Source organism: Oncorhynchus mykiss, chromosome 9 (genome assembly GCF_057628025.1).
Source record: "Oncorhynchus mykiss isolate SJ-2025 chromosome 9, ASM5762802v1, whole genome shotgun sequence".
NCBI lineage: Eukaryota > Metazoa > Chordata > Actinopteri > Salmoniformes > Salmonidae > Oncorhynchus > Oncorhynchus mykiss.
In genome coordinates, this window is record NC_143030.1 from 6,360,952 (window position 1) to 6,388,824 (window position 27,873).

At 44.8% G+C, this 27,873-nt stretch overlaps 1 protein-coding gene across 2 annotated transcripts; it reads left to right on the plus strand.

Moving 5' to 3' along the window:
• The first annotated feature begins 707 nt into the window (after positions 1-707).
• On the plus strand, positions 708-27,673 carry rnf150b (ring finger protein 150b). Of its 2 annotated transcripts, none has more exons than XM_090185711.1 (6): positions 708-1,544; positions 9,289-9,539; positions 20,738-20,892; positions 24,381-24,477; positions 25,117-25,354; positions 25,906-27,673. In XM_090185711.1, the coding sequence occupies exons 1-6, from the start codon at positions 1,091-1,093 to the stop codon at positions 26,019-26,021; spliced, it is 1,311 nt and encodes a 436-aa protein (XP_090041837.1). In that variant the 5' UTR covers positions 708-1,090; the 3' UTR covers positions 26,022-27,673. The 2 variants fall into 2 exon arrangements, 1 of the variants encoding a protein (XP_090041837.1); XR_016483499.1 differs by having other exon boundaries at positions 709-1,544; positions 9,289-9,579.
• Positions 27,674-27,873: the final 200 nt, after the last annotated feature.

A 27,873-nucleotide genomic window follows, 5' to 3' on the forward strand; every position in this document is an offset into this window, starting at 1 on the left:
TCCTTGGTTTTACCCACCCACCCAAAAGCTTGTGTTCTGTCTTCGCTCAATGTTCCCAGCATGCCTGTAAAATCTCTTTTCGCAAGGATGAGATAACCCCGTGTCCCTTTAGGTCGACCCAATGAATTCATTGCAAGCTGCTTTCTCCTAATCTGCAATGGCATTTCCCTCCATCTCCATCTCCACCTGTAGTGCAGCCACTGGGGACGTCTCGAAACGCCCCTCTACATATTCAGAGTCCCACAGACATGTTGGTTAAAGGCAGCACTGAAAAAGGCCATGGCTCGTGATTGGGAGTATTCATCGCGGTGTGCAGTAGCCCAGTTTGTTTTACGTCCTCCCAGTAGGGCAAAAGGCTCCGGGGCTGATACAAAAAAATCATTCCCAGCATGCCTGTAAAAACCCCGAAAGCCCGGGTCTAGTGACGTCAATTGTACTATAAATGTCATTATTTGTTTTTGAGGACGGGGACTGTTTTTACCGTAACACAATGTACAGATCATGTTGTATTATATTATAGGAGTACACATTACAACAAACAAAAAACCGTTGACCATTTAGGTTTAAAATAAATGTACAAAATTACATCTTAGAAATACTTTAAATTATTCTTTGTATGATAACTAGTACAAAATATATCGATAATTGTGCACATTTTTTTAAAAAATAATTTTCGCCCTAATGATTCATTTACGAAGTATACAGGAAGGGACTTTTATTCTGAAAGTTGACAAAAGGGAGAAACACTTCGTGGACCCATTAACGTTTATAACCAAACTAACTTTATAATGTCTTTGCAGTGTCCACATGGTCGCTGGTTACCGTTTCCTCGCGGTTGCTTGGAAACAACCTTTTGTTGTTTTGTTGATTTGACGTTTTGAAAAAGGAAATGTGTGTTTTTTTTCCCTTCGGCTTTCTGCAACCCTACATTAAGTAGCTAGTAGAGGAGGAGGTGTGTTTACATACAGAGACAGAGAGACCGGGGGGTGGATGGAAAACAACCCGTTCCTTATGGCGTAACTAACTAACAGTATCTAGTTGTAGGTGTGGACGGTACTGCAGACAGAGATCATAATAAACCCAGATAGTAATGATCATGTCGTTGATGCAGGCCTGCCGCAGTTTAGCCCTGTCTACATGGCTCCTGTCGTTTTGTTTCGTTCACCTCCTCTGTTTGGACTTTACCGTCGCCGAGAGAGAGGAGTGGTACACCGCTTTCGTTAATATCACCTACATAGACCCGGTCACCTCTGAAGTCCGGACGGAGAAAGCAGAATACGGTCGATACGGGGAACACTCGCTTAAACGCGACGCAAAAGGAGTCGTGGTACTTCCTTCTCTCTCTCAGGATAGACAAGCCTGTGATCCCGGTACCCGGTTCGCTGTTCCGGTCCAAGGCAGTGCGTGGATAGCCCTGATTGCCAGGGGAAACTGCACATTTAAAGATAAGATAAGACACGCAGCGAGCCAAAACGCCTCGGCCATCGTTATATTCAACGTTGGATCCAGCAACACCAATGATACAATCACCATGCCACATTCAGGTATGGACTAGCAGGCCAGATCGTCATATGATGTATCGGGTCACACAGGGTGGGGAGTTGTTATGCATAGATGACTTGTTTACTGCGGTCATCCAGGGCGTAGGTGTTAGCTTGTAAGTCTTGTGTGTGTGTAGTTATGTATAATTGTGAATAGGGGATAGAGACCCACCATGCAGTGGGTAGAGACCCCACCATGTAGTGGGTAGAGAATAGGGGGTAGAGAGACCCACCATGCAGTGTGTATAGTATAGGGGGGATAGAGACCCCACCATGCAGTGGGTATAGAATAGGGGGTAGAGAGACCCACCATGCAGTGTGTATAGTATAGGGGGGATAGAGACCCCACCATGCAGTGTGTATAGTATAGGGGGTAGAGACCCCACCATGCAGTGTGTATAGTATAGGGGTAGAGACCCCACCATGCAGTGTGTATAGTATAGGGGTAGAGACCCCACCATGCAGTGTGTATAGTATAGGGGTAGAGACGCCATCATGCAGTGTGTATAGTATAGGGGGTAGAGACCCCACCATGCAGTGGGTATAGTATAGGGGTAGAGACCCCACCATGCAGTGGGTATGGTATAGGGGGTAGAGACCCCACCATGCAGTGTGTATGGTATAGGGGGTAGAGACCCCACCATGCAGTGTGTATAGTATAGGGGGTAGAGACCCCACCATGCAGTGTGTATAGTATAGGGGGTAGAGACCCCACCATGCAGTGTGTATAGTATAGGGGTAGAGACCCCACCATGCAGTGTGTATAGTATAGGGGATAGAGACCCCACCATGCAGTGTGTATAGTATAGGGGTAGAGACCCCACCATGCAGTGTGTATAGTATAGGGATAGAGACCCCACCATGCAGTGGGTATAGTATAGGGGTAGAGACCCCACCATGCAGTGGGTATAGTATAGGGGGGTAGAGACCCCACCATGCAGTGGGTATAGTATAGGGGTAGAGACCCCACCATGCAGTGTGTATGGTATAGGGATAGAGACCCCACCATGCAGTGTGTATAGTATAGGGGGGTAGAGACCCCATCATGCAGTGTGTATAGTATAGGGATAGAGACCCCACCATGCAGTGTGTATAGTATAGGGGGGTAGAGACCCCACCATGCAGTGTGTATAGTATAGGGGGTAGAGAGACCCCATCATGCAGTGTGTATAGTATAGGGGGGTAGAGACCCCACCATGCAGTGTGTATAGTATAGGGGGTAGAGAGACCCCATCATGCAGTGTGTATAGTATAGGGGGGTAGAGACCCCATCATGCAGTGTGTATAGTATAGGGGGTAGAGAGACCCCATCATGCAGTGTGTATAGTATAGGGGGGTAGAGACCCCATCATGCAGTGTGTATAGTATAGGGGGGTAGAGACCCCACCATGCAGTGTGTATAGTATAGGGGGTAGAGAGACCCCATCATGCAGTGTGTATAGTATAGGGGGGTAGAGACCCCATCATGCAGTGTGTATAGTATAGGGGGTAGAGAGACCCCATCATGCAGTGTGTATAGTATAGGGGGGTAGAGACCCCATCATGCAGTGTGTATAGTATAGGGGGTAGAGAGACCCCATCATGCAGTGTGTATAGTATAGGGGGTAGAGACCCCACCATGCAGTGGGTATAGTATAGGGGGTAGAGAGACCCCACCATGCAGTGGGTATAGTATAGGGGGTAGAGAGACCCCACCATGCAGTGTGTATAGTATAGGGGGGTAGAGACCCCACCATGCAGTGTGTATAGTATAGGGGGTAGAGACCCCACCATGCAGTGTGTATAGTATAGGGGGTAGAGAGACCCCATCATGCAGTGTGTATAGTATAGGGGGTAGAGACCCCACCATGCAGTGGGTATAGTATAGGGGGTAGAGACCCCATCATGCAGTGGGTATAGTATAGGGGATAGAGACCCCACCATGCAGTGGGTATAGTATAGGGGGTAGAGACCCCACCATGCAGTGTGTATAGTATAGGGGGTAGAGACCCCACCATGCAGTGGGTATAGTATAGGGGGTAGAGACCCCACCATGCAGTGGGTATAGTATAGGGGTAGAGACCCCACCATGCAGTGGGTATAGTATAGGGCGTAGAGAGACCCCATCATGCAGTGGGTATAGTATAGGGGGTAGAGACCCCACCATGCAGTGGGTATAGTATAGGGGTAGAGACCCCACCATGCAGTGGGTATAGTATAGGGGTAGAGACCCCACCATGCAGTGGGTATAGTATAGGGGGTAGAGACCCCACCATGCAGTGGGTATAGTATAGGGGGTAGAGACCCCACCATGCAGTGGGTATAGTATAGGGGGTAGAGACCCCACCATGCAGTGGGTATAGTATAGGGGGTTGAGACCCCACCATGCAGTGGGTATAGTATAGGGGGTAGAGACCCCACCATGCAGTGGGTATAGTATAGGGGGTAGAGACCCCACCATGCAGTGGGTATAGTATAGGGGGTAGAGAGACCCCATCATGCAGTGGGTATAGTATAGGGGGTAGAGACCCCACCATGCAGTGGGTATAGTATAAGGGGGTAGAGACCCCACCATGCAGTGGGTATAGTATAGGGGGTAGAGACCCCACCATGCAGTGGGTATAGTATAGGGGGTAGAGACCCCACCATGCAGTGGGTATAGTATAGTGGGTAGAGACCCCACCATGCAGTGGGTATAGTATAGGGGGTAGAGACCCCACCATGCAGTGGGTATAGTATAGTGGGTAGAGACCCCACCATGCAGTGGGTATAGTATAGGGGGTAGAGACCCCACCATGCAGTGTGTATAGTATAGGGGGTAGAGACCCCACCATGCAGTGGGTATAGTATAGGGGGTAGAGACCCCACCATGCAGTGGGTATAGTATAGTGGGTAGAGACCCCACCATGCAGTGTGTATAGTATAGGGGGTAGAGACCCCACCATGCAGTGTGTATAGTATATGGGGTAGAGACCCCACCATGCAGTGGGTATAGTATAGGGGGTAGAGACCCCACCATGCAGTGGGTATAGTATAGGGGGTAGAGACCCCACCATGCAGTGGGTATAGTATAGGGGTAGAGACCCCACCATGCAGTGGGTATAGTATAGGGGGTAAAGACCCCACCATGCAGTGTGTATAGTATATGGGGTAGAGACCCCACCATGCAGTGGGTATAGTATAGGGGGTAGAGACCCCACCATGCAGTGTGTATAGTATAGGGGGTAGAGACCCCACCATGCAGTGTGTATAGTATAGGGATAGAGACCCCACCATGCAGTGTGTATAGTATAGGGATAGAGACCCCACCATGCAGTGGGTATAGGATAGGGGGTAGAGACCCCACCATGCAGTGGGTATAGTATAGGGGGTAGAGACCCCACCATGCAGTGGGTATAGGATAGGGGGTAGAGACCCCACCATGCAGTGTGTATAGTATAGGGGGTAGAGACCCCACCATGCAGTGGGTATAGTATAGGGGGTAGAGACCCCACCATGCAGTGGGTATAGTATAGGGGGTAGAGACCCCACCATGCAGTGTGTATAGTATAGGGGGTAGAGACCCCACCATGCAGTGGGTATAGTATAGGGGGTAGAGACCCCACCATGCAGTGTGTATAGTATAGGGGGTAGAGACCCCACCATGCAGTGGGTATAGTATAGGGGGTAGAGACCCCACCATGCAGTGGGTATAGTATAGGGGGTAGAGACCCCACCATGCAGTGTGTATAGTATAGGGGGTAGAGACCCCACCATGCAGTGGGTATAGTATAGGGGGTAGAGACCCCATCATGCAGTGGGTATAGTATAGGGGTAGAGACCCCACCATGCAGTGGGTATAGTATAGGGGGTAGAGACCCCACCATGCAGTGGGTATAGTATAGGGGGTAGAGACCCCACCATGCAGTGGGTATAGTATAGGGGGTAGAGACCCCATCATGCAGTTCAATCGAGTACAGGCTTAACTGAATGATAGCAGACTAAGTAAAATATGGACGTTTATGGAATAGTTTTGAGGGTCGGATTTCGTCTCCGAGGAATGCTCCTCAGAGACAGATGTTGATGACAGGTTGCTGGGCAGCTGGCCTCGGGAACCACCCCGGCTGGGAGAACGGGGTTCCCATGACGGCCTTTCAGGTTATCATGCCGGTGGTGGGAAGGTGAAAGTTCATTGGGAAGACTGTTGCAGCAAAACACAAAGTGACAGACAAGGGATGAGTAAATACTCCCCTAGATGTATTCCCATTGGTTGGCAGAAAGGGGAGGGATTATTGCGTAATTGAGCCCCTAGGTTAATCGGCGAGCGTTCTGGAATGTTCCTACTGTGCCGTGCTCATAGGCTGAAGTTAATTGGTGAATCTTATTCTGCATGTTTGCTAATGGTAACGATGAGGAGAGACTGGATGCTAATCCTGCTGAGGTAACATTCTGACCTCTATGCTGATGAGGTAACATTCTGACCTCTATGCTGATGAGGTAACATTCTGACCTCTATGCTGATGAGGTAACATTCTAACCTCTATGCTGATGAGGTAACATTCTGACCTCTATGCTGATGAGGTAACATTCTGACCTCTATGCTGATGAGGTAACATTCTAACCTCTATGCTGATGAGGTAACGTTCTAACCTCTATGCTGATGAGGTAACGTTCTAACCTCTATGCTGATGAGGTAACGTTCTAACCTCTATGCTGATGAGGTAACATTCTAACCTCTATGCTGATGAGGTAACGTTCTAACCTCTATGCTGCTGAGGTAACATTCTAACCTCTACCCTATAAATACCAGCTATGCTGATGAGGTAACATTCTAACCTTTATGCTGATGAGGTAACATTCTAACCTCTATGCTGATGAGGTATCATTCTAACCTCTATGCTGCTGAGGTAACATTCTAACCTCTATGCTGCTGAGGTAACATTCTAACCTCTACCCTATAAATACCAGCTATGCTGATGAGGTAACATTCTAACCTCTATGCTGATGAGGTATCATTCTAACCTCTATGCTGCTGAGGTAACATTCTAACCTCTACCCTATAAATACCAGCTATGCTGATGAGGTAACATTCTAACCTCTATGCTGATGAGGTAACGTTCTAACCTCTATGCTGATGAGGTAACGTTCTAACCTGTTTGCTGATGAGGTAACGTTCTAACCTGTTTGCTGATGAGGTAACATTCTAACCTCTATGCTGATGAGGTAACATTCTAACCTCTATGCTGATGAGGTAACGTTCTAACCTCTATGCTGATGAGGTAACGTTCTAACCTCTATGCTGATGAGGTAACATTCTAACCTCTATGCTGATGAGGTAACATTCTAACCTCTATGCTGATGAGGTAACATTCTAACCTCTATGCTGATGAGGTATCATTCTAACCTCTATGCTGCTGAGGTAACATTCTAACCTCTACCCTATAAATACCAGCTATGCTGATGAGGTAACATTCTAACCTCTATGCTGATGAGGTAACGTTCTAACCTCTATGCTGATGAGGTAACGTTCTAACCTGTTTGCTGATGAGGTAACGTTCTAACCTGTTTGCTGATGAGGTAACATTCTAACCTCTATGCTGCTGAGGTAACATTCTAACCTCTACCCTATAAATACCAGCTATGCTGATGAGGTAACATTCTAACCTCTATGCTGATGAGGTAACATTCTAACCTTTATGCTGATGAGGTAACATTCTAACCTCTATGCTGATGAGGTAACATTCTAACCTCTATGCTGCTGAGGTAACATTCTAACCTCTACCCTATAAATACCAGCTATGCTGATGAGGTAACATTCTAACCTCTATGCTGATGAGGTAACATTCTAACCGCTATGCTGATGATGTAACATTCTAACCTCTATGCTGATGAGGTAACATTCTAACCTCTATGCTGATGAGGTAACATTCTAACCGCTATGCTGATGATGTAACATTCTAACCTCTATGCTGATGAGGTAACATTCTAACCTCTATGCTGATGAGGTAACATTCTAACCTCTATGCTGATGAGGTAACATTCTAACCTCTATGCTGATGAGGTAACATTCTAACCTCTATGCTGATGAGGTAACATTCTAACCTCTATGCTGATGAGGTAACATTCTAACCTCTATGCTGATGAGGTAACATTCTAACCTCTATGCTGATGAGGTAACATTCTAACCTCTATGCTGATGAGGCAACATTCTAACCGCTACCCTACACACAAAAATATATATATAAACACAACGTAAAGTGTTGGTCCCATGTTTAATGAGCTGACATGAAAGATTACAGAAATGTTCCATACTCAGAAAAAGCTTATTTCTCTAAAATGTTGTGCACACATTTGTTTACATCCCTGTTAGTGAGTATTTCTCCTTTGTGAAGATAATCCATCCACCTGACAGGTGTGACATATCAAGAATCTGATTAATCAGCATGATCATTACACAGGTGCACCTTGTGCTGGAGACAATAAATGACAACTAAAATGTACCGATGTCTCAAGTTTTGAGGGAGCGTGAAATTGGCATGCTGACTGCAGGAATGTCCACCAGAGTTATTGCCAGAGATGGTATAGAAATTAGCATTACCTTAAGTAGTTTTTAGAGAATTTGTCAGTACGTCCAACCGCCCTCAGCCGTGGACCACGTGTGACCACGACAACCCAGGACCTCCGCATCCGGCTTCTTCACCTGTGGGATCTTCTGAGACCAGCCACCCAGACAGCTGATGAAACTGGGTTTCTATCAACTATCAGTTGATCAAACTGGAGAAACTAGATGGCTATCGTTTATGTAAATAAGGAGGAAGTGATGGGAGAGAAAGAGCTGTGCAAACTACAGTATTCCCTCTGTGAGGAGACAATGAATGAAATTTGAGTCAGGAGAACTGAAATGCAATACTACAGTTGATTGAACTCGTAGTAGACGGAGCCTACAGACAAAACATCAAAACGCATTAAGAACACCTTCTTAATATTGATTGGCCCAGCCAGAGCCCGGACTTAAACCCTGATCGAACATGTCTGGAGAGACCTTAAAATAGTTGTGCAGCGACGCTCCCCATCCAACCTGTCAGAGCTTGAGAGGATCTACAGAGAAGAATGGGAGAAACTCCCCAAAAACAGGTGTGCCAAGTTTGTAGCGTCATACCCAAGAAGACTCAAGGCTGTAATCGCTGCCAAAGGTACTTCAACAAAGTACTGAGTAAAGGGTCTGAATACTTGTGTAAATGTGATATTTCTATTATTTTTTAAATGAATTTGAAAAAACTTCTTAACCTGTTTCTGCTTTGTCCTTTATTATGGCATATTGTGTAGATTGATGAGTAAAAAAATTATGCTTTAATACATTTTAGAATAAGGCTGTAACGTAACAAAATGTGGGAAAAGTAGAGGGGTCTGAATACTTTCAGAATGCACTGTACAGTGCATGTCCATATCTCTCACACACACACACACACACACACAGGGACCTAAAATGCGGCAGGAAAACAATCCCCGCACCATCTCCACCAGCCTGTACCGTTGATTGGTATCAAGGGACTTAACGTGTACCTGGTGTTTATGTTAGGATGGAACACTCAGGAGTTCTGTTTACAGTCCCAGTATTCTTAGAATCTATGTGGAGGTTCTAAATTCTGCCACAGGAGACGAGTCCGGTCCCAGACAGCAACAAGGCTTCTTCTGCTGAGCAGTGAAGACACACACACACACACACACACACAGGGAGTCTGTTTTATTTGTATTCCTGTCCTAAAATCTCCCCTCCCTCCCTTCTCAGGTATGGGTGACGTGGTCGCCATCATGATCCCTGAGCCTAAAGGTCGTGAGGTCGCTGCTCTGCTGGAGCGGAACGTCACGGTAACCATGCACATCACCATAGGAACGCGTAACCTCCAGAAGTACGTGAGCAGGACATCGGTGGTGTTCGTCTCCATCTCCTTCATCATCCTGATGATCATCTCTCTGGCCTGGCTCGTCTTCTACTATATACAGAGGTTCAGATACGCCAACGCACGAGACCGCTACCAGGTACACACAGGGCTGGCACAACGCACGAGACCGCTACCAGGTACACACAGGGCTGGCATAATGACCCTAGAGACCGCTACCAGGTACACACAGGGCTGGCACAATGACCCTAGATCCAACCAGATACACACAGGGCTGGCACAGTGACCCTAGATCCAACCAGGTACACACAGGGCTGGCACAATGACCCTAGATACCGTTACCAGGTACAGACAGGGCTGGCACAATGACCATAGATCCAACCAGGTACACACAGAGCTGGCACAATGACCCTAGATCCAACCAGGTACAGACAGGGCTGGCACAATGACCCTAGATCCAACCAGGTACACACAGGGCTGGGACCCTAGAACCGATGGTTATAGATGAAGACAGTCACGAAGAAGGGATGGCTGGTCATTTGGGCTGTTTCTGACACTGAACAACGACATTAAACTTGATTTGTTCTTGAAGAAACAATCAAGGTGTTGAGGCAGAGGCAACTTCCCCCACAATGCAGCAGCACACATAATGAATAGAACAGGCTTGGAACCTCTAACCTTGGTCATATGACTGGTAAATAGAATGAATAGAACCTCTAACCCTGGTAATATGACTGGTAAATAGAATGAATAGAACCTCTAACCCTGGTAAATAGAATGAATAGAACCTCTAACCCTGGTAAATAGAATGAATAGAACCTCTAACCCTGGTAAATAGAATGAATAGAACCTCTAACCCTGGTAATATGACTGGTAAATAGAATGAATAGAACCTCTAACCCTGGTAATATGACTGGTAAATAGAATGAATAGAACCTGTAACCCTGGTAATATGACTGGTAAATAGAATGAATAGAACCTGTAACCCTGGTAATATGACTGGTAAATAGAATGAATAGAACCTGTAACCCTGGTAAATAGAATGAATAGAACCTCTAACCCTGGTAATATGACTGGTAAATAGAATGAATAGAACCTGTAACCCTGGTAATATGACTGGTAAATAGAATGAATAGAACCTGTAACCCTGGTAATATGACTGGTAAATAGAATGAATAGAACCTCTAACCCTGGTAATATGACTGGTAAATAGAATTAATAGAACCTGTAACCCTGGTAATATGACTGGTAAATAGAATGAATAGAACCTGTAACCCTGGTAATATGACTGGTAAATAGAATGAATAGAACCTGTAACCCTGGTAATATGACTGGTAAATAGAATGAATAGAACCTCTAACCCTGGTGATATGACTGGTAAATAGAATGAATAGAACCTCTAACCCTGGTAAATAGAATGAATAGAACCTCTAACCCTGGTAAATAGAATGAATAGAACCTCTAACCCTGGTAATATGACTGGTAAATAGAATTAATAGAACCTCTAACCCTGGTAATATGACTGGTAAACAGAATGAATAGAACCTCTAACCCTGGTAAATAGAATGAATAGAACCTGTAACCCTGGTAATATGACTGGTAAATAGAATGAATAGAACCTCTAACCCTGGTAAATAGAATGAATAGAACCTGTAACCCTGGTAATATGACTGGTAAATAGAATGAATAGAACCTCTAACCCTGGTAATATGACTGGTAAATAGAATGAATAGAACCTCTAACCCTGGTAAATAGAATGAATAGAACCTCTAACCCTGGTAATATGACTGGTAAATAGAATGAATAGAACCTGTAATCCTGGTAATATGACTGGTAAATAGAATGAATAGAACCTGTAACCCTGGTAATATGACTGGTAAATAGAATGAATAGAACCTGTAACCCTGGTAATATGACTGGTAAATAGAATGAATAGAACCTGTAACCCTGGTAAATAGAATGAATAGAACCTCTAACCCTGGTAATATGACTGGTAAATAGAATGAATAGAACCTGTAACCCTGGTAATATGACTGGTAAATAGAATGAATAGAACCTGTAACCCTGGTAATATGACTGGTAAATAGAATGAATAGAACCTCTAACCCTGGTAATATGACTGGTAAATAGAATGAATAGAACCTGTAACCCTGGTAATATGACTGGTAAATAGAATGAATAGAACCTGTAACCCTGGTAATATGACTGGTAAATAGAATGAATAGAACCTGTAACCCTGGTAATATGACTGGTAAATAGAATGAATAGAACCTCTAACCCTGGTGATATGACTGGTAAATAGAATGAATAGAACCTCTAACCCTGGTAAATAGAATGAATAGAACCTCTAACCCTGGTAAATAGAATGAATAGAACCTCTAACCCTGGTAATATGACTGGTAAATAGAATTAATAGAACCTCTAACCCTGGTAATATGACTGGTAAACAGAATGAATAGAACCTCTAACCCTGGTAAATAGAATGAATAGAACCTGTAACCCTGGTAATATGACTGGTAAATAGAATGAATAGAACCTCTAACCCTGGTAAATAGAATGAATAGAACCTGTAACCCTGGTAATATGACTGGTAAATAGAATGAATAGAACCTCTAACCCTGGTAATATGACTGGTAAATAGAATGAATAGAACCTCTAACCCTGGTAAATAGAATGAATAGAACCTCTAACCCTGGTAATATGACTGGTAAATAGAATGAATAGAACCTGTAATCCTGGTAATATGACTGGTAAATAGAATGAATAGAACCTCTAACCCTGGTAATATGACTGGTAAATAGAATGAATAGAACCTGTAACCCTGGTAATATGACTGGTAAATAGAATGAATAGAACCTCTAACCCTGATAATATGACTGGTAAATAGAATGAATAGAACCTGTAACCCTGGTAAATAGAATGAATAGAACCTCTAACCCTGGTAAATAGAATGAATAGAACCTGTAACCCTGGTAACATGACTGGTAAATAGAATGAATAGAACCTCTAACCCTGGTAAATAGAATGAATAGAACCTGTAACCCTGGTAATATGACTGGTAAATATAATGAATAGAACCTCTAACCCTGGTAATATGACTGGTAAATAGAATGAATAGAACCTCTAACCCTGGTAAATAGAATGAATAGAACCTCTAACCCTGGTAAATAGAATGAATAGAACCTGTAACCCTGGTAATATGACTGGTAAATAGAATGAATAGAACCTCTAACCCTGGTAATATGACTGGTAAATAGAATGAATAGAACCTCTAACCCTGGTAATATGACTGGTAAATAGAATGAATAGAACCTGTAACCCTGGTAAATATAATGAATAGAACCTCTAACCCTGGTAATATGACTGGTAAATAGAATGAATAGAACCTCTAACCCTGGTAAATAGAATGAATAGAACCTCTAACCCTGGTAATATGACTGGTAAATAGAATGAATAGAACCTGTAACCCTGGTAATATGACTGGTAAATAGAATGAATAGAACCTCTAACCCTGGTAATATGACTGGTAAATAGAATGAATAGAACCTGTAACCCTGGTAATATGACTGGTAAATAGAATGAATAGAACCTGTAACCCTGGTAATATGACTGGTAAATAGAATGAATAGAACCTCTAACCCTGGTAAATAGAATGAATAGAACCTCTAACCCTGGTAATATGACTGGTAAATAGAATGAATAGAACCTCTAACCCTGGTAATATGACTGGTAAATAGAATGAATAGAACCTGTAACCCTGGTAAATAGAATGAATAGAACCTCTAACCCTGGTAATATGACTGGTAAATAGAATGAATAGAACCTCTAACCCTGGTAAATAGAATGAATAGAACCTGTAACCCTGGTAATATGACTGGTAAATAGAATGAATAGAACCTCTAACCCTGGTAAATAGAATGAATAGAACCTGTAACCCTGGTAATATGACTGGTAAATAGAATGAATAGAACCTCTAACCCTGGTAATATGACTGGTAAATAGAATGAATAGAACCTCTAACCCTGGTAAATAGAATGAATAGAACCTCTAACCCTGGTAATATGACTGGTAAATAGAATGAATAGAACCTGTAACCCTGGTAATATGACTGGTAAATAGAATGAATAGAACCTCTAACCCTGGTAATATGACTGGTAAATAGAATGAATAGAACCTGTAACCCTGGTAAATAGAATGAATAGAACCTCTAACCCTGGTAAATAGAATGAATAGAACCTGTAACCCTGGTAATATGACTGGTAAATAGAATGAATAGAACCTCTAACCCTGGTAAATAGAATGAATAGAACCTCTAACCCTGGTAATATGACTGGTAAATAGAATGAATAGAACCTGTAACCCTGGTAAATATAATGAATAGAACCTCTAACCCTGGTAATATGACTGGTAAATAGAATGAATAGAACCTCTAACCCTGGTAAATAGAATGAATAGAACCTCTAACCCTGGTAATATGACTGGTAAATAGAATGAATAGAACCTGTAACCCTGGTAATATGACTGGTAAATAGAATGAATAGAACCTCTAACCCTGGTAATATGACTGGTAAATAGAATGAATAGAACCTGTAACCCTGGTAATATGACTGGTAAATAGAATGAATAGAACCTCTAACCCTGGTAATATGACTGGTAAATAGAATGAATAGAACCTGTAACCCTGGTAATATGACTGGTAAATAGAATGAATAGAACCTCTAACCCTGGTAATATGACTGGTAAATAGAATGAATAGAACCTGTAACCCTGGTAAATAGAATGAATAGAACCTCTAACCCTGGTAAATAGAATGAATAGAACCTGTAACCCTGGTAATATGACTGGTAAATAGAATGAATAGAACCTCTAACCCTGGTAAATAGAATGAATAGAACATCTAACCCTGGTAATATGACTGGTAAATAGAATGAATAGAACCTGTAACCCTGGTAAATATAATGAATAGAACCTCTAACCCTGGTAATATGACTGGTAAATAGAATGAATAGAACCTCTAACCCTGGTAAATAGAATGAATAGAACCTCTAACCCTGGTAATATGACTGGTAAATAGAATGAATAGAACCTGTAACCCTGGTAATATGACTGGTAAATAGAATGAATAGAACCTCTAACCCTGGTAATATGACTGGTAAATAGAATGAATAGAACCTGTAACCCTGGTAATATGACTGGTAAATAGAATGAATAGAACCTGTAACCCTGGTAATATGACTGGTAAATAGAATGAATAGAACCTCTAACCCTGGTAAATAGAATGAATAGAACCTCTAACCCTGGTAATATGACTGGTAAATAGAATGAATAGAACCTCTAACCCTGGTAATATGACTGGTAAATAGAATGAATAGAACCTGTAACCCTGGTAAATAGAATGAATAGAACCTCTAACCCTGGTAATATGACTGGTAAATAGAATGAATAGAACCTCTAACCCTGGTAAATAGAATGAATAGAACCTGTAACCCTGGTAATATGACTGGTAAATAGAATGAATAGAACCTCTAACCCTGGTAAATATAATGAATAGAACCTGTAACCCTGGTAATATGACTGGTAAATAGAATGAATAGAACCTCTAACCCTGGTAATATGACTGGTAAATAGAATGAATAGAACCTCTAACCCTGGTAAATAGAATGAATAGAACCTCTAACCCTGGTAATATGACTGGTAAATAGAATGAATAGAACCTGTAACCCTGGTAATATGACTGGTAAATAGAATGAATAGAACCTCTAACCCTGGTAATATGACTGGTAAATAGAATGAATAGAACCTGTAACCCTGGTAATATGACTGGTAAATAGAATGAATAGAACCTCTAACCCTGGTAATATGACTGGTAAATAGAATGAATAGAACCTGTAACCCTGGTAAATAGAATGAATAGAACCTCTAACCCTGGTAAATAGAATGAATAGAACCTGTAACCCTGGTAATATGACTGGTAAATAGAATGAATAGAACCTCTAACCCTGGTAAATAGAATGAATAGAACCTGTAACCCTGGTAATATGACTGGTAAATATAATGAATAGAACCTCTAACCCTGGTAATATGACTGGTAAATAGAATGAATAGAACCTCTAACCCTGGTAAATAGAATGAATAGAACCTCTAACCCTGGTAAATAGAATGAATAGAACCTGTAACCCTGGTAATATGACTGGTAAATAGAATGAATAGAACCTCTAACCCTGGTAATATGACTGGTAAATAGAATGAATAGAACCTCTAACCCTGGTAATATGACTGGTAAATAGAATGAATAGAACCTGTAACCCTGGTAAATATAATGAATAGAACCTCTAACCCTGGTAATATGACTGGTAAATAGAATGAATAGAACCTCTAACCCTGGTAAATAGAATGAATAGAACCTCTAACCCTGGTAATATGACTGGTAAATAGAATGAATAGAACCTGTAACCCTGGTAATATGACTGGTAAATAGAATGAATAGAACCTCTAACCCTGGTAATATGACTGGTAAATAGAATGAATAGAACCTGTAACCCTGGTAATATGACTGGTAAATAGAATGAATAGAACCTGTAACCCTGGTAATATGACTGGTAAATAGAATGAATAGAACCTCTAACCCTGGTAAATAGAATGAATAGAACCTCTAACCCTGGTAATATGACTGGTAAATAGAATGAATAGAACCTCTAACCCTGGTAATATGACTGGTAAATAGAATGAATAGAACCTGTAACCCTGGTAAATAGAATGAATAGAACCTCTAACCCTGGTAATATGACTGGTAAATAGAATGAATAGAACCTCTAACCCTGGTAAATAGAATGAATAGAACCTCTAACCCTGGTAAATAGAATGAATAGAACCTCTAACCCTGGTAATATGACTGGTAAATATAATGAATAGAACCTCTAACCCTGGTAATATGACTGGTAAATAGAATGAATAGAACCTGTAACCCTGGTAAATAGAATGAATAGAACCTCTAACCCTGGTAATATGACTGGTAAATAGAATGAATAGAACCTCTAACCCTGGTAATATGACTGGTAAATAGGATGAATAGAACCTCTAACCCTGGTAATATGACTGGTAAATAGAATGAATAGAACCTCTAACCCTGGTAATATGACTGGTAAATAGAATGAATAGAACCTCTAACCCTGGTAATATGACTGGTAAATAGAATGAATAGAACCTATAACCCTGGTAAATAGAATGAATAGAACCTCTAACCCTGGTAATATGACTGGTAAATAGAATGAATAGAACCTCTAACCCTGGTAATATGACTGGTAAATAGAATGAATAGAACCTCTAACCCTGGTAATATGACTGGTAAATAGGATGAATAGAACCTCTAACCCTGGTAATATGACTGGTAAATAGAATGAATAGAACCTCTAACCCTGGTAAATAGAATAAATAGAACCTCTAACCCTGGTAATATGACTGGTAAATAGAATGAATAGAACCTCTAACCCTGGTAATATGACTGGTAAATAGAATGAATAGAACCTGTAATCCTGGTAATATGACTGGTAAATAGAATGAATAGAACCTCTAACCCTGGTAAATAGAATGAATAGAACCTCTAACCCTGTTAAATAGAATGAATTGAACCTCTAACCCTGGTAAATAGAATGAATAGAACCTCTAACCCTGGTAATATGACTGGTAAATAGAATGAATAGAACCTCTAACCCTGGTAATATGACTGGTAAATAGAATGAATAGAACCTCTAACCCTGGTAAATAGAATGAATAGAACCTCTAACCCTGGTAATATGACTGGTAAATAGAATGAATAGAACCTGTAACCCTGGTAAATAGAATGAATAGAACCTCTAACCCTGGTAATATGACTGGTAAATAGAATGAATAGAACCTCTAACCCTGGTAAATAGAATGAATAGAACCTCTAACCCTGGTAAATAGAATGAATAGAACCTCTAACCCTGGTAATATGACTGGTAAATAGAATGAATAGAACCTCTAACCCTGGTAAATAGAATGAATAGAACCTCTAACCCTGGTAATATGACTGGTAAATAGAATGAATAGAACCTGTAACCCTGGTAAATAGAATGAATAGAACCTCTAACCCTGGTAATATGACTGGTAAATAGAATGAATAGAACCTCTAACCCTGGTAAATAGAATGAATAGAACCTCTAACCCTGGTAAATAGAATGAATAGAACCTCTAACCCTGGTAATATGACTGGTAAATAGAATGAATAGAACCTGTAACCCTGGTAATATGACTGGTAAATTAATGGATGCAACGGTTGCCTGGTATTGTGATGCAATAATTTCCATGGTAATGTAGAAGGTTTATTCAAATGATGTTAACTGATGTGGCTCATGCTGTGGAATGTTTTTTTTTTTTTTTTTTGTAATATCAGTTGAGTTGAATTAACAAATGTCAGAACACATTGATGGGTACACTTCCTGTTTTTACTTCCTGCTATGCTCCTGTGGTTACACTCGCCATGGCCGCCAGTCCACCCATTATGACATCATTGACTTGAATGGGGTCGCCGTTCTGTTCATGTAAACAACAATGATGGCAGCAGTCGAGTGGAGGAGAGGAGAAATGTGTGTGTTTGCTATTTGAAAGGTTATTATGGAGACAGCGGTCATTTGGCTCCAAAAATCCTAAATTCCTTGGCCGTCACAACCCTACACACACGCGCGCGCACACACACACACACACACACGTTCAGATGCGCCAATGCACGAGCCCACGACCAGGTACACACAGTATCCTCATACACTGCTGCAACCAGGGTGCAGTTCACTAACACAAGACCACAACCTATCGCAGACATATATTTCACTGTTTTGTTCATAGCTTTTTAAGGACTAACCCCCATTTTCTGTCTCACGTCAGATAGCGACGGCCGTCTGCACTGATCTGTCTGAATACTCGCTCACGGGAACAGGATAGCTAGAAAGAAGTCCGGCTACAATATGCCGTCCTAACATTTTTAAAATGTTACCAAGGTTACATCGTCCACTGAGCCCCCTTTCACCCTCAAAAGAGTCCGAGTTGACCCTGACCCAAAACTATTAACCTGTAACCGTGACCCTAACCCTGACCCTAACCCTGACCCAAAACTATTAACCTGTAACCGTGACCCTAACCCTGACCCTGACCCTAACCCTGACCCAAAACTATTAACCTGTAACAGTGACCCTAACCCTGACCCAAAACTATTAACCTGTAACCCTGACCCTAACCCAAAACTATTAACCTGTAACCCTGACACTGACCCAAAACTATTAACCTGTAACCCTGACCCTAACCCTGACCCTGACACAAAACTATTAACCTGTAACCGTGACCCTAACCCTGACCCAAAACTATTAACCTGTAACCCTGACCCTGACCCAAAACTATTAACCTGTAACCCTAACCCTGACCCAAAACTATTAACCTGTAACCCTGACCCTAACCCTGACCCAAAACTATTAACCTGTAACCCTAACCCTGACCCTATAACCCTGACCCTGACCCAAAACTATTAACCTGTAACCCTGACCCTGACCCTGACCCAAAACTATTAACCTGTAACCCTGACCCAAAACTATTAACCTGTAACCCTGACCCTAACCCTAACCCTGACCCTATAACCTTGACCCTGACCCAAAACTATTAACCTGTAACCCTCACCCAAACCCTGACCCAAAACTTTTAACCTGTAACCCTGACCCTATAACCCTGACCCAAAACTATTAACCTGTAACCCTGACCCTAATCCTGACCCAAAACTATTAACCTGTAACCCTGACCCTGACCCTAACCCTGACCCAAAACTATTAACCTGTAACCCTGACCCTAACCCTATAACCCTGACCCTATAACCCTGACCCTAACCCTAACCCTGACCCAAAACTATTAACCTGTAACCCTGACCCTAACCCTGACCCAAAACTATTAACCTGTAACCCTGACCCTAACCCTGACCCTATAACCCTGACCCTAACCCTATAACCCTGACCCTATAACCCTAACCCTATAACCCTGACCCTAACCCTAACCCAAAACTATTAACCTGTAGCTAATAGTGAAGTTTTTTCATGAGCAAGTCATCCCTACCGAATTCTACATCTAGCCAAGGTGTTTTGTGATGGGGTAGGATCAGTATTTATGACATTTTGACATTTGCAAATGTATCTAGCTAACTCTCTACCCAGCTAATGTCTGCTGGCTGATTTTTAACAAGTCTCAAATCAATCCGTGTGAAACAAACGACGGGGATGCGAACGACACCAGTTCACACACTCCACGCTGAATACTCCCTTTTTTTTAAATTTCACCTTTTTTTTCACCAGGTGGCCAGTTGAGAACAAGTTCTCATTTACAATGGCGACCTGGCCAAGATAAAGCAAAGCGGTGTGACACAAACAACAACAACAACAGTTACACACGGGATAAACAAACATACAGTCAATAACACAATACAAAAAGTCTATATACAGTGTGTGCAAATTTAGTAAGACTTCTCTCTCTCGCCCCCTCCTCTCTCTCTCTCTCTCTCTCGTTTCCCCGTCCCTCTCTCCCTCGTTTCCCCGTCCCTCTCTCCCTCGTTTCCCCGTCCCTCTCTCCCTCGTTTCCCCGTCCCTCTCTCCCTCGTTTCCCCGTCCCTCTCTCCCTCGTTTCCCCGTCCCTCTCTCCCTCGTTTCCCCGTCCCTCTCTCCCTCGTTTCCCCGTCCCTCTCTCTCTCGTTTCCCCGTCCCTCTCTCCCTCGTTTCCCCGCCCCTCATTTCCCCGCCCCTCTCTCTCTCGTTTCCCCGCCCCTCTCTCTCTCGTTTCCCTGCCCCTCTCTCGCTCGTTTCCCCGCCCCTCTCTCGTTTCCCCGCCCCTCTCTCTCTCTCTCGTTTCCCCGCCCCTCTCTCTCTCTCTCTCGTTTCCCCGCCCCTCTCTCTCTCTCTCTCTCGTTTCCCCGCCCCTCTCTCTCGCTTCCCTCGTTTCCCCGCCCCTCTCTCTCTCGTTTCCCCGCACCCCTCTCTCTCTCCCCCCCGCGCCCCTCTCTCTCCCCCCCGCGCCCCTCTTTCTCCCCCCCGCGCCCCTCTTTCTCCCCCCCGCGCCCCTCTCTCTTCCCCCCGCGCCCCTCTCTCTCCCCCCCGCCCTCTCTCTCTCTCGTTTCCCTGCCCCTCTCTCTCTCTCGTTTCCCCGCCCCTCTCTCTCTCTCGTTTCCCTGCCCCTCTCTCTCTCCCTCCCCTTGCCCCCTCTCTCGTTTCCCCGCCTCTCTCTCTCTCGTTTCCTCTCCCCTCTCTCTCTACCCCCCGCCCCTCTCTCTCGTTTCCCCTCCTATCTCTCCAGAGGCGTCTGGGAGATGCAGCTAAGAAGGCCATCAGTAAGCTGCAGGTCAGGACCATCAGGAAGGGAGACGGGGAGACGGAGTCAGACTTTGATAACTGTGCTGTGTGTATTGAGGGTTACAAGCCAAACGACGTGGTCAGGATACTACCCTGCAGGTAACTAAGACCGTTAGAAACACCTAAAGGGTAACGAGGCCTTTATTCAGTGTCCAGTATGAAGGAAGTTGAGGTAGTTTTGAGATCCAATAGTTTAAAAAAAGTCATTTTTTATTTAACTAGGCAAGTCAGTTAAGAACTAATTCTTATTTACAATGACTGCCTACCCCCGGCCAAACCCAGACGACGCTGGGCCAATTGTGCATCTCCCTGTGGGACTCCTAATCACGGCCGTTTGTGATACAGCCTGGAATCGAACCAGCGTCTGTACTGATGCATCTAGCACTCCGATGCAGTGCCTTAGACCGCTGTAATACAACCTGGAATCGAACCAAGGTAGGTCTGTAGTGATGCGTCTAGCACTCCGATGCAGTGCCTTAGACCGCTGTAATACAGCCTGGAATCGAACCAAGGTCTGTAGTGATGCGTCTAGCACTCCGATGCAGTGCCTTAGACCGCTGTAATACAGCCTGGAATCGAACCAAGGTCTGTAGTGATGCGTCTAGCACTCCGATGCAGTGCCTTAGACCGCTGTAATACAGCCTGGAATCAAACCAGGGTCTGTAGTGATGCCTCTAGCACTGAGATGTAGTGCCTTAGACCGCTGTAATACAGCCTGGAATCGAACCAAGGTCTGTAGTGATGCGTCTAGCACTCCGATGCAGTGCCTTAGGCCGCTGCTCCACTCGGGAGCCCCAATTTTGTGCTAAAGCTAGTTAGCGACTTCCTTTAAACGCAGAGACAACAAAATGGTTTCCATGAATTCATCTGGGCACATAAGACTGTAAAAACGGTTCAATAAGTTCTTCTTTCTCTCTTGAGCGGAAGCTCGGGGTCCAGAACATCATTTGTGGACTGCAAATTGACCCCAAGAAGCACCCCCAAAACAGATGTGTTTTCACTAAAACTTAATTATTTCGATCCAAAAGCTTACTTTTGGATACGATCACGTCCGTCGTCTATTGTGCGTTGGAACAGATTTCCTCAATCGAAAATCCCTTGGAGCTGATTTCCTGTTGTTTTTACAGTCTTATGTCTACAAAAAAAAAAAAATTAAAATGTGTAAAATGTTTGGGGGGAAAACTTGGCGGGAGGGCAAATAAAAACCACACGTGGGCCAAATTTGATTCGCAGGCCGCCAGTTGGTGAACCCTGTTCGAAAAATACATATTGAGCAAATTGTTTTTACCCAAAGGCAAACTTCACGTCGGGAATCTGTGATGTCATCGGCCTCCCCGGAACACCTATTGAGAGGTGCCTTTTTTGTTAAGTAAATCAGGAGGTAAACGAGGTTAAAGGAGACTGGCCCTTTAATATCTCCATTTTGTTTAGTAAATCAGGAGGTAAACGAGGTTAAAGGAGACTGGCCCTTTAATATCTCCATTTTGTTAAGTCAATCAGGAAGTAAACGAGGTTAAAGGAGACTGGCCCTTTAATATCTCCATTTTGTTTAGTCAATCAGGAAGTAAACGAGGTTAAAGGAGACTGGCTTGCCACTTTATTACACCTGATTATAACACATTTGTAAACCTTTTTTTATAAACACTTGCCCTGCTGCTAAACCTACCTTAGCACTCGTGTCGTAAACCACCGTTTACCGTCGTAAACGTGTTACCGACCCGTTATGAACCCTTACCGACCTGTTATGAATGCGTTACCGACCCGTTATGAACGCGTTACCGACCCGTTATGAACGCGTTACCGACCCGTTATGAACCCGTTACCGACCCGTTATGAACCCGTTACCGACCCGTTATGAACCCTTACCGACCCGTTATGAACGCGTTACCGACCCGTTATGAACGCGTTACCGACCCGTTATGAACGCGTTACCGACCCGTTATGAACGCGTTACCGACCCGTTATGAACGCGTTACCGACCCGTTATGAACGCGTTACCGACCCGTTATGAACGCGTTACCGACCCGTTATGAACGCGTTACCGACCCGTTATGAACGCGTTACCGACCCGTTATGAACGCGTTACCGACCCGTCATGAACGCGTTACCGACCCGTCATGAACGCGTTACCGACCCGTTATGAACGCGTTACCGACCCGTTATGAACGCGTTACCGACCCGTTATGAACGCGTTACCGACCCGTTATGAACGCGTTACCGACCCGTTATGAACGCGTTACCGACCCGTCATGAACGCGTTACCGACCCGTCATGAACGCGTTACCGACCCGTCATGAACGCGTTACCGACCCGTCATGAACGCGTTACCGACCCGTTATGAACCCTTACCGACCCGTTCTGAACGCGTTACCGACCCGTTATGAACGCGTTACCGACCCGTTATGAACGCGTTACCGACCCGTTATGAACGCGTTACCGACCCGTTATGAACGCGTTACCGACCCGTTATGAACCCTTACCGACCCGTTATGAACGCGTTACCGACCCGTTATGAATGCGTTACCGACCCGTTATGAACGCGTTACCGACCCGTTATGAACGCGTTACCGACCCGTTATGAACCCTTACCGACCCGTTATGAATGCGTTACCGACCCGTTATGAACGCGTTACCGACCCGTTATGAACCCTTACCGACCCGTTATGAACCCTTACCGACCCGTTATGAACGCGTTACCGACCCGTTATGAACACGTTACCGACCCGTTATGAACCCTTACCGACCCGTTATGAACGCGTTACCGACCCGTTATGAACGCGTTACCGACCCGTTATGAACGCGTTACCGACCCGTTATGAACCCTTACCGACCCGTTATGAATGCGTTACCGACCCGTTATGAACGCGTTACCGACCCGTTATGAACCCTTACCGACCCGTTACCGACCCGTTATGAACCCTTACCGACCCGTTATGAACGCGTTACCGACCCGTTATGAACGCGTTACCGACCCGTTATGAACGCGTTACCGACCCGTTATGAACGCGTTACCGACCCGTTATGAATGCGTTACCGACCCGTTATGAACGCGTTACCGACCCGTTATGAACGCGTTACCGACCCGTTATGAACGCGTTACCGACCCGTTATGAACGCGTTACCGACCCGTTCTGAACGCGTTACCGACCCGTTATGAACGCGTTACCGACCCGTTATGAACGCGTTACCGACCCGTTATGAACGCGTTACCGACCCGTTATGAACGCGTTACCGACCCGTTATGAACGCGTTACCGACCCGTTATGAACGCGTTACCGACCCGTTATGAACGCGTTACCGACCCGTTATGAACGCGTTACCGACCCGTTATGAACGCGTTACCGACCCGTTCTGAACGCGTTACCGACCCGTTCTGAACGCGTTACCGACCCGTTATGAACGCGTTACCGACCCGTTATGAACGCGTTACCGACCCGTTATGAACGCGTTACCGACCCGTTATGAACTGTTTTATAAAAGCCATGGTTGTGTTTCTCCTCTCAGACATCTGTTCTATATGTTATAGACCTGTTATAACCTGTCATAGACCTTTTTATAAACATGTTATAACCTCTATCTCCTCTCAGACATCTGTTCCATAAGAACTGTGTGGACCCCTGGCTGCTGGATCACAGGACCTGTCCCATGTGTAAGATAGACATCCTCAAAGCCCTGGGCATCGCTGTGAGTCATTTCAGAATCAAAGTCACTCATTCAAATGAATCAAATGCTGCTTTTTTTTCTTCTGTTGGTCACCATCAGATTTGAATTGACTCAAATTAATCTAAACTTGACTCCCTCGCTGGACTCAAATGAATCAAAACTTGACTCCCTCGCTGGACTCAAATGAATCTAAACTTGACTCCCTCGCTGGACTCAAATGAATCTAAACTTGACTCCCTCGCTGGACTCAAATGAATCTAAACTTGACTCCCTCGCTGGACTCAAATTAATCTAAACTTGACTCCCTCGCTGGACTCCAATGAATCTAAACTTGACTCCCTCGCTGGACTCAAATGAATCTAAACTTGACTCCCTCGCTGGACTCCAATGAATCTAAACTTGACTCCCTCTCACCAACACCATTGAATATGTTTGAACTGAACCCACATATACTGAACTGTTTCTCTCTCTGCTCTTTCACTGCTCTCTCCTCCTCTTCCTCTCCTCACTATCTCTCTCATCCCCTCCCCGTCACGCTCATCCCCTCCCTGTCTCTCATCCCCTCCCTGTCTCATCCCCTCCCCGTCTCTCATCCCCTCCCCGTCTCCCTCTCATCCCCCCTCATCTCTCTCTTTCTCTCCCTCTCTCTCTCCTCTCCAGTTAAATGCAGACTGTCTGGATGACCTGCCCTTGGACTATGAGATGGTGGGTGGGGTGGGGGTGGAGGGTCTGGTCCTGGAGGCTGTGGTGTCGGCGGGATCCAGTGACGGGACCCTCAGTGAGGGAGGGTCGGTGGTTCTAGACCCGGGGATGCGGAGGGTGGGGCTACCCCAAGATTACCACGACCCAGACCCTCTGAGGGACAGTCCCATTACTGTTACTACTGATACCCACACAGGTGAGACTACTGATACCCACACACACAGGTGAGAGAAAGGGTGGGGTGCAGCACTCATAGTGCCACCTGGTGGCTACTTTATGAATTGCACCCTCTCCCTCGCATCCTCCCCTCTCGTCTCTCATCCTCCTCTCCCTCGCATCCCCCCCTCTCCCTCGCACCCCCCCTCTCCCTCGCATCCCCCCCTCTCCCTCGCATCCCCCCCTCTCCCTCGCATCCCCCCCTCTCCCTCGCATCCCCCCCTCTCCCTCGCATCCCCCCCTCTCCCTCGCACCCCCCCTCTCCCTCGCATCCCCCCCTCACCCTCGCATCCCCCCCTCTCCCTCGCATCCCCCCCTCACCCTCGCATCCCCCCCTCTCCCTCGCATCCCCCCCTCTCCCTCGCACCCCCCCCTCTCGTCTCTCATCCTCCTCTCCCTCGCATCCCCCCCTCTCCCTCGCATCCCCCCCTCACCCTCGCATCCCCCCCTCACCCTCGCATCCCCCCCTCACCCTCGCATCCCCCCCTCTCCCTCGCATCCCCCCCTCTCGTCTCTCACCCTTCTCTCTAGGTGAACTCCTGCCCGTGACGAGCAGTGCGTCCCTGGTGTTCGCTGTAGAAACAGGGCTGTCGGACGAAGACCTTTCACTGGAACAACCAGCCCCTGCTGGGGACAACAAGTCCTGAGACCCGGGCCACACCAGGACCAGAACAAGGTCTTACCGGGGTGAGTCTGGGTTACCTTGGTTCTGTATTGTCTTGACTATACTTGGGACAAATCTAACTTGGGACAGAGGACAGAGACATACCTGTAGGTTGGATAAACCTGCCTGGAATGGGTCTACCTGGAATGGGCCTACCTGGATAAACCTGCCTGAAATGGGCCTACCTGGATAAACCTACCTGGAAGGGGCCTACCTGGATAAACCTACCTGGATAAACCTACCTGGAATGGGCCTACCTGGATAAACCTAACTGGAATGGGCCTACCTGGATAAACCTACCTGGAAGGGGCCTACCTGGATAAACCTACCTGGAATGGGCCTACCTGGAATGGGCCTACCTGGAATGGGCCTACCTGGATAAACCTACCTGGAATGGGCATACCTGGAATGGGCCTACCTGGATAAACCTACCTGGAATGGGCCTACCTGGATAAACCTACCTGGAATGGGCCTACCTGGATAAACCTACCTGGAATGGGCCTACCTGGATAAACCTACCTGGAATGGGCCTACCTGGAATGGGCCTACCTGGATAAACCTACCTGGAATGGGCCTACCTGGATAAACCTACCTGGAATGGGTCTACCTGGATAAATCTACCTGGAATGGGCCTACCTGGAATGGGCCTACCTGGATAAACCTACCTGGAATGGGCCTACCTGGAATGGGCCTACCAGGATAAACCTACCTGGAATGGGTCTACCTGGAATGGGCCTACCAGGATAAACCTACCTGGAATGGGCCTATCTGGATAAACCTACCTGGAATGGGCCTACCTGGATAAACCTACCTGGAATGGGCCTACCTGGATAAACCTACCTGGATAAACCTACCTGTGAGTGATTCCAGATGAAACCAGGACAAAAAAAGAACCACATTTGATTTTCTGGAAATTGTATCCATAGACGGGTCCTTTTTGGAGGAAGGATTATTGACATATTTTACATTTTGTATCTAAAGCATAATAAACAAATAAAGTATTAATCAAATTTGGCATATTTCTGACATGTTGACCTTACCCAGTCCTCCTGGGAGACTCCATAGTGTTCAATCTGTAGGTGCTCCAAAGCAACAGTTGGTGTGTTTTGTAATATGAGTCGTACCTACCCTGATAAACCCCACATGGGATGGGACACCATGTATAGTGTACGCTAGAGATTCAACTCTGTGTCCTTGCCTACGTAGAGGATAGACTCACCTGGTTATGGAGCGATCTGACTGTTTAGTTCCTGTTACCTGGTGGGGTATTCTATGTGTCAATGGAGGTACCTGTCACCTGGAGCCCTGGAAATGTTTCACAATAAGAGTTCAGATCTCACACACACACACTGAGCAGTATGGAATCAACAGAACCTTTTTGTGAATCTATAAACCACATTTCTAAAACTACTATTTTGAAACAGAACTTCAAGAACTGGAGCCTATATGACGGGGACATTTTATTTTGAAAAAGCCTCAAAGAACTCTGGGAGATGTAGTCAGTGAAACTGTCTTCCCTTTACTATACTTATGTTTTTCTGTCTGGGCTGACACGGCCTCTACTAATGTAACCATGGATAAGGTCACACCACTACATAGTGCAGTATTGTTGTATTAAATGCTATTTTTAAAGTAGAACGTCAGTATTCTCTCCTTTAGTCTACCTGTGTATATTCTATGGTCATATATCTGGAAGAAGTATGTTCTTTGAGCCTCCGTCTGTCTGTCCGCCCGTCTGTCTATACCTGTACGATGATCTCACAGAAAACCGTTGTTTTATTTCCTGTTTTTTTTTTTTTTACTACCTTTTTCTGACTTAACTGGCCAATCAGAGT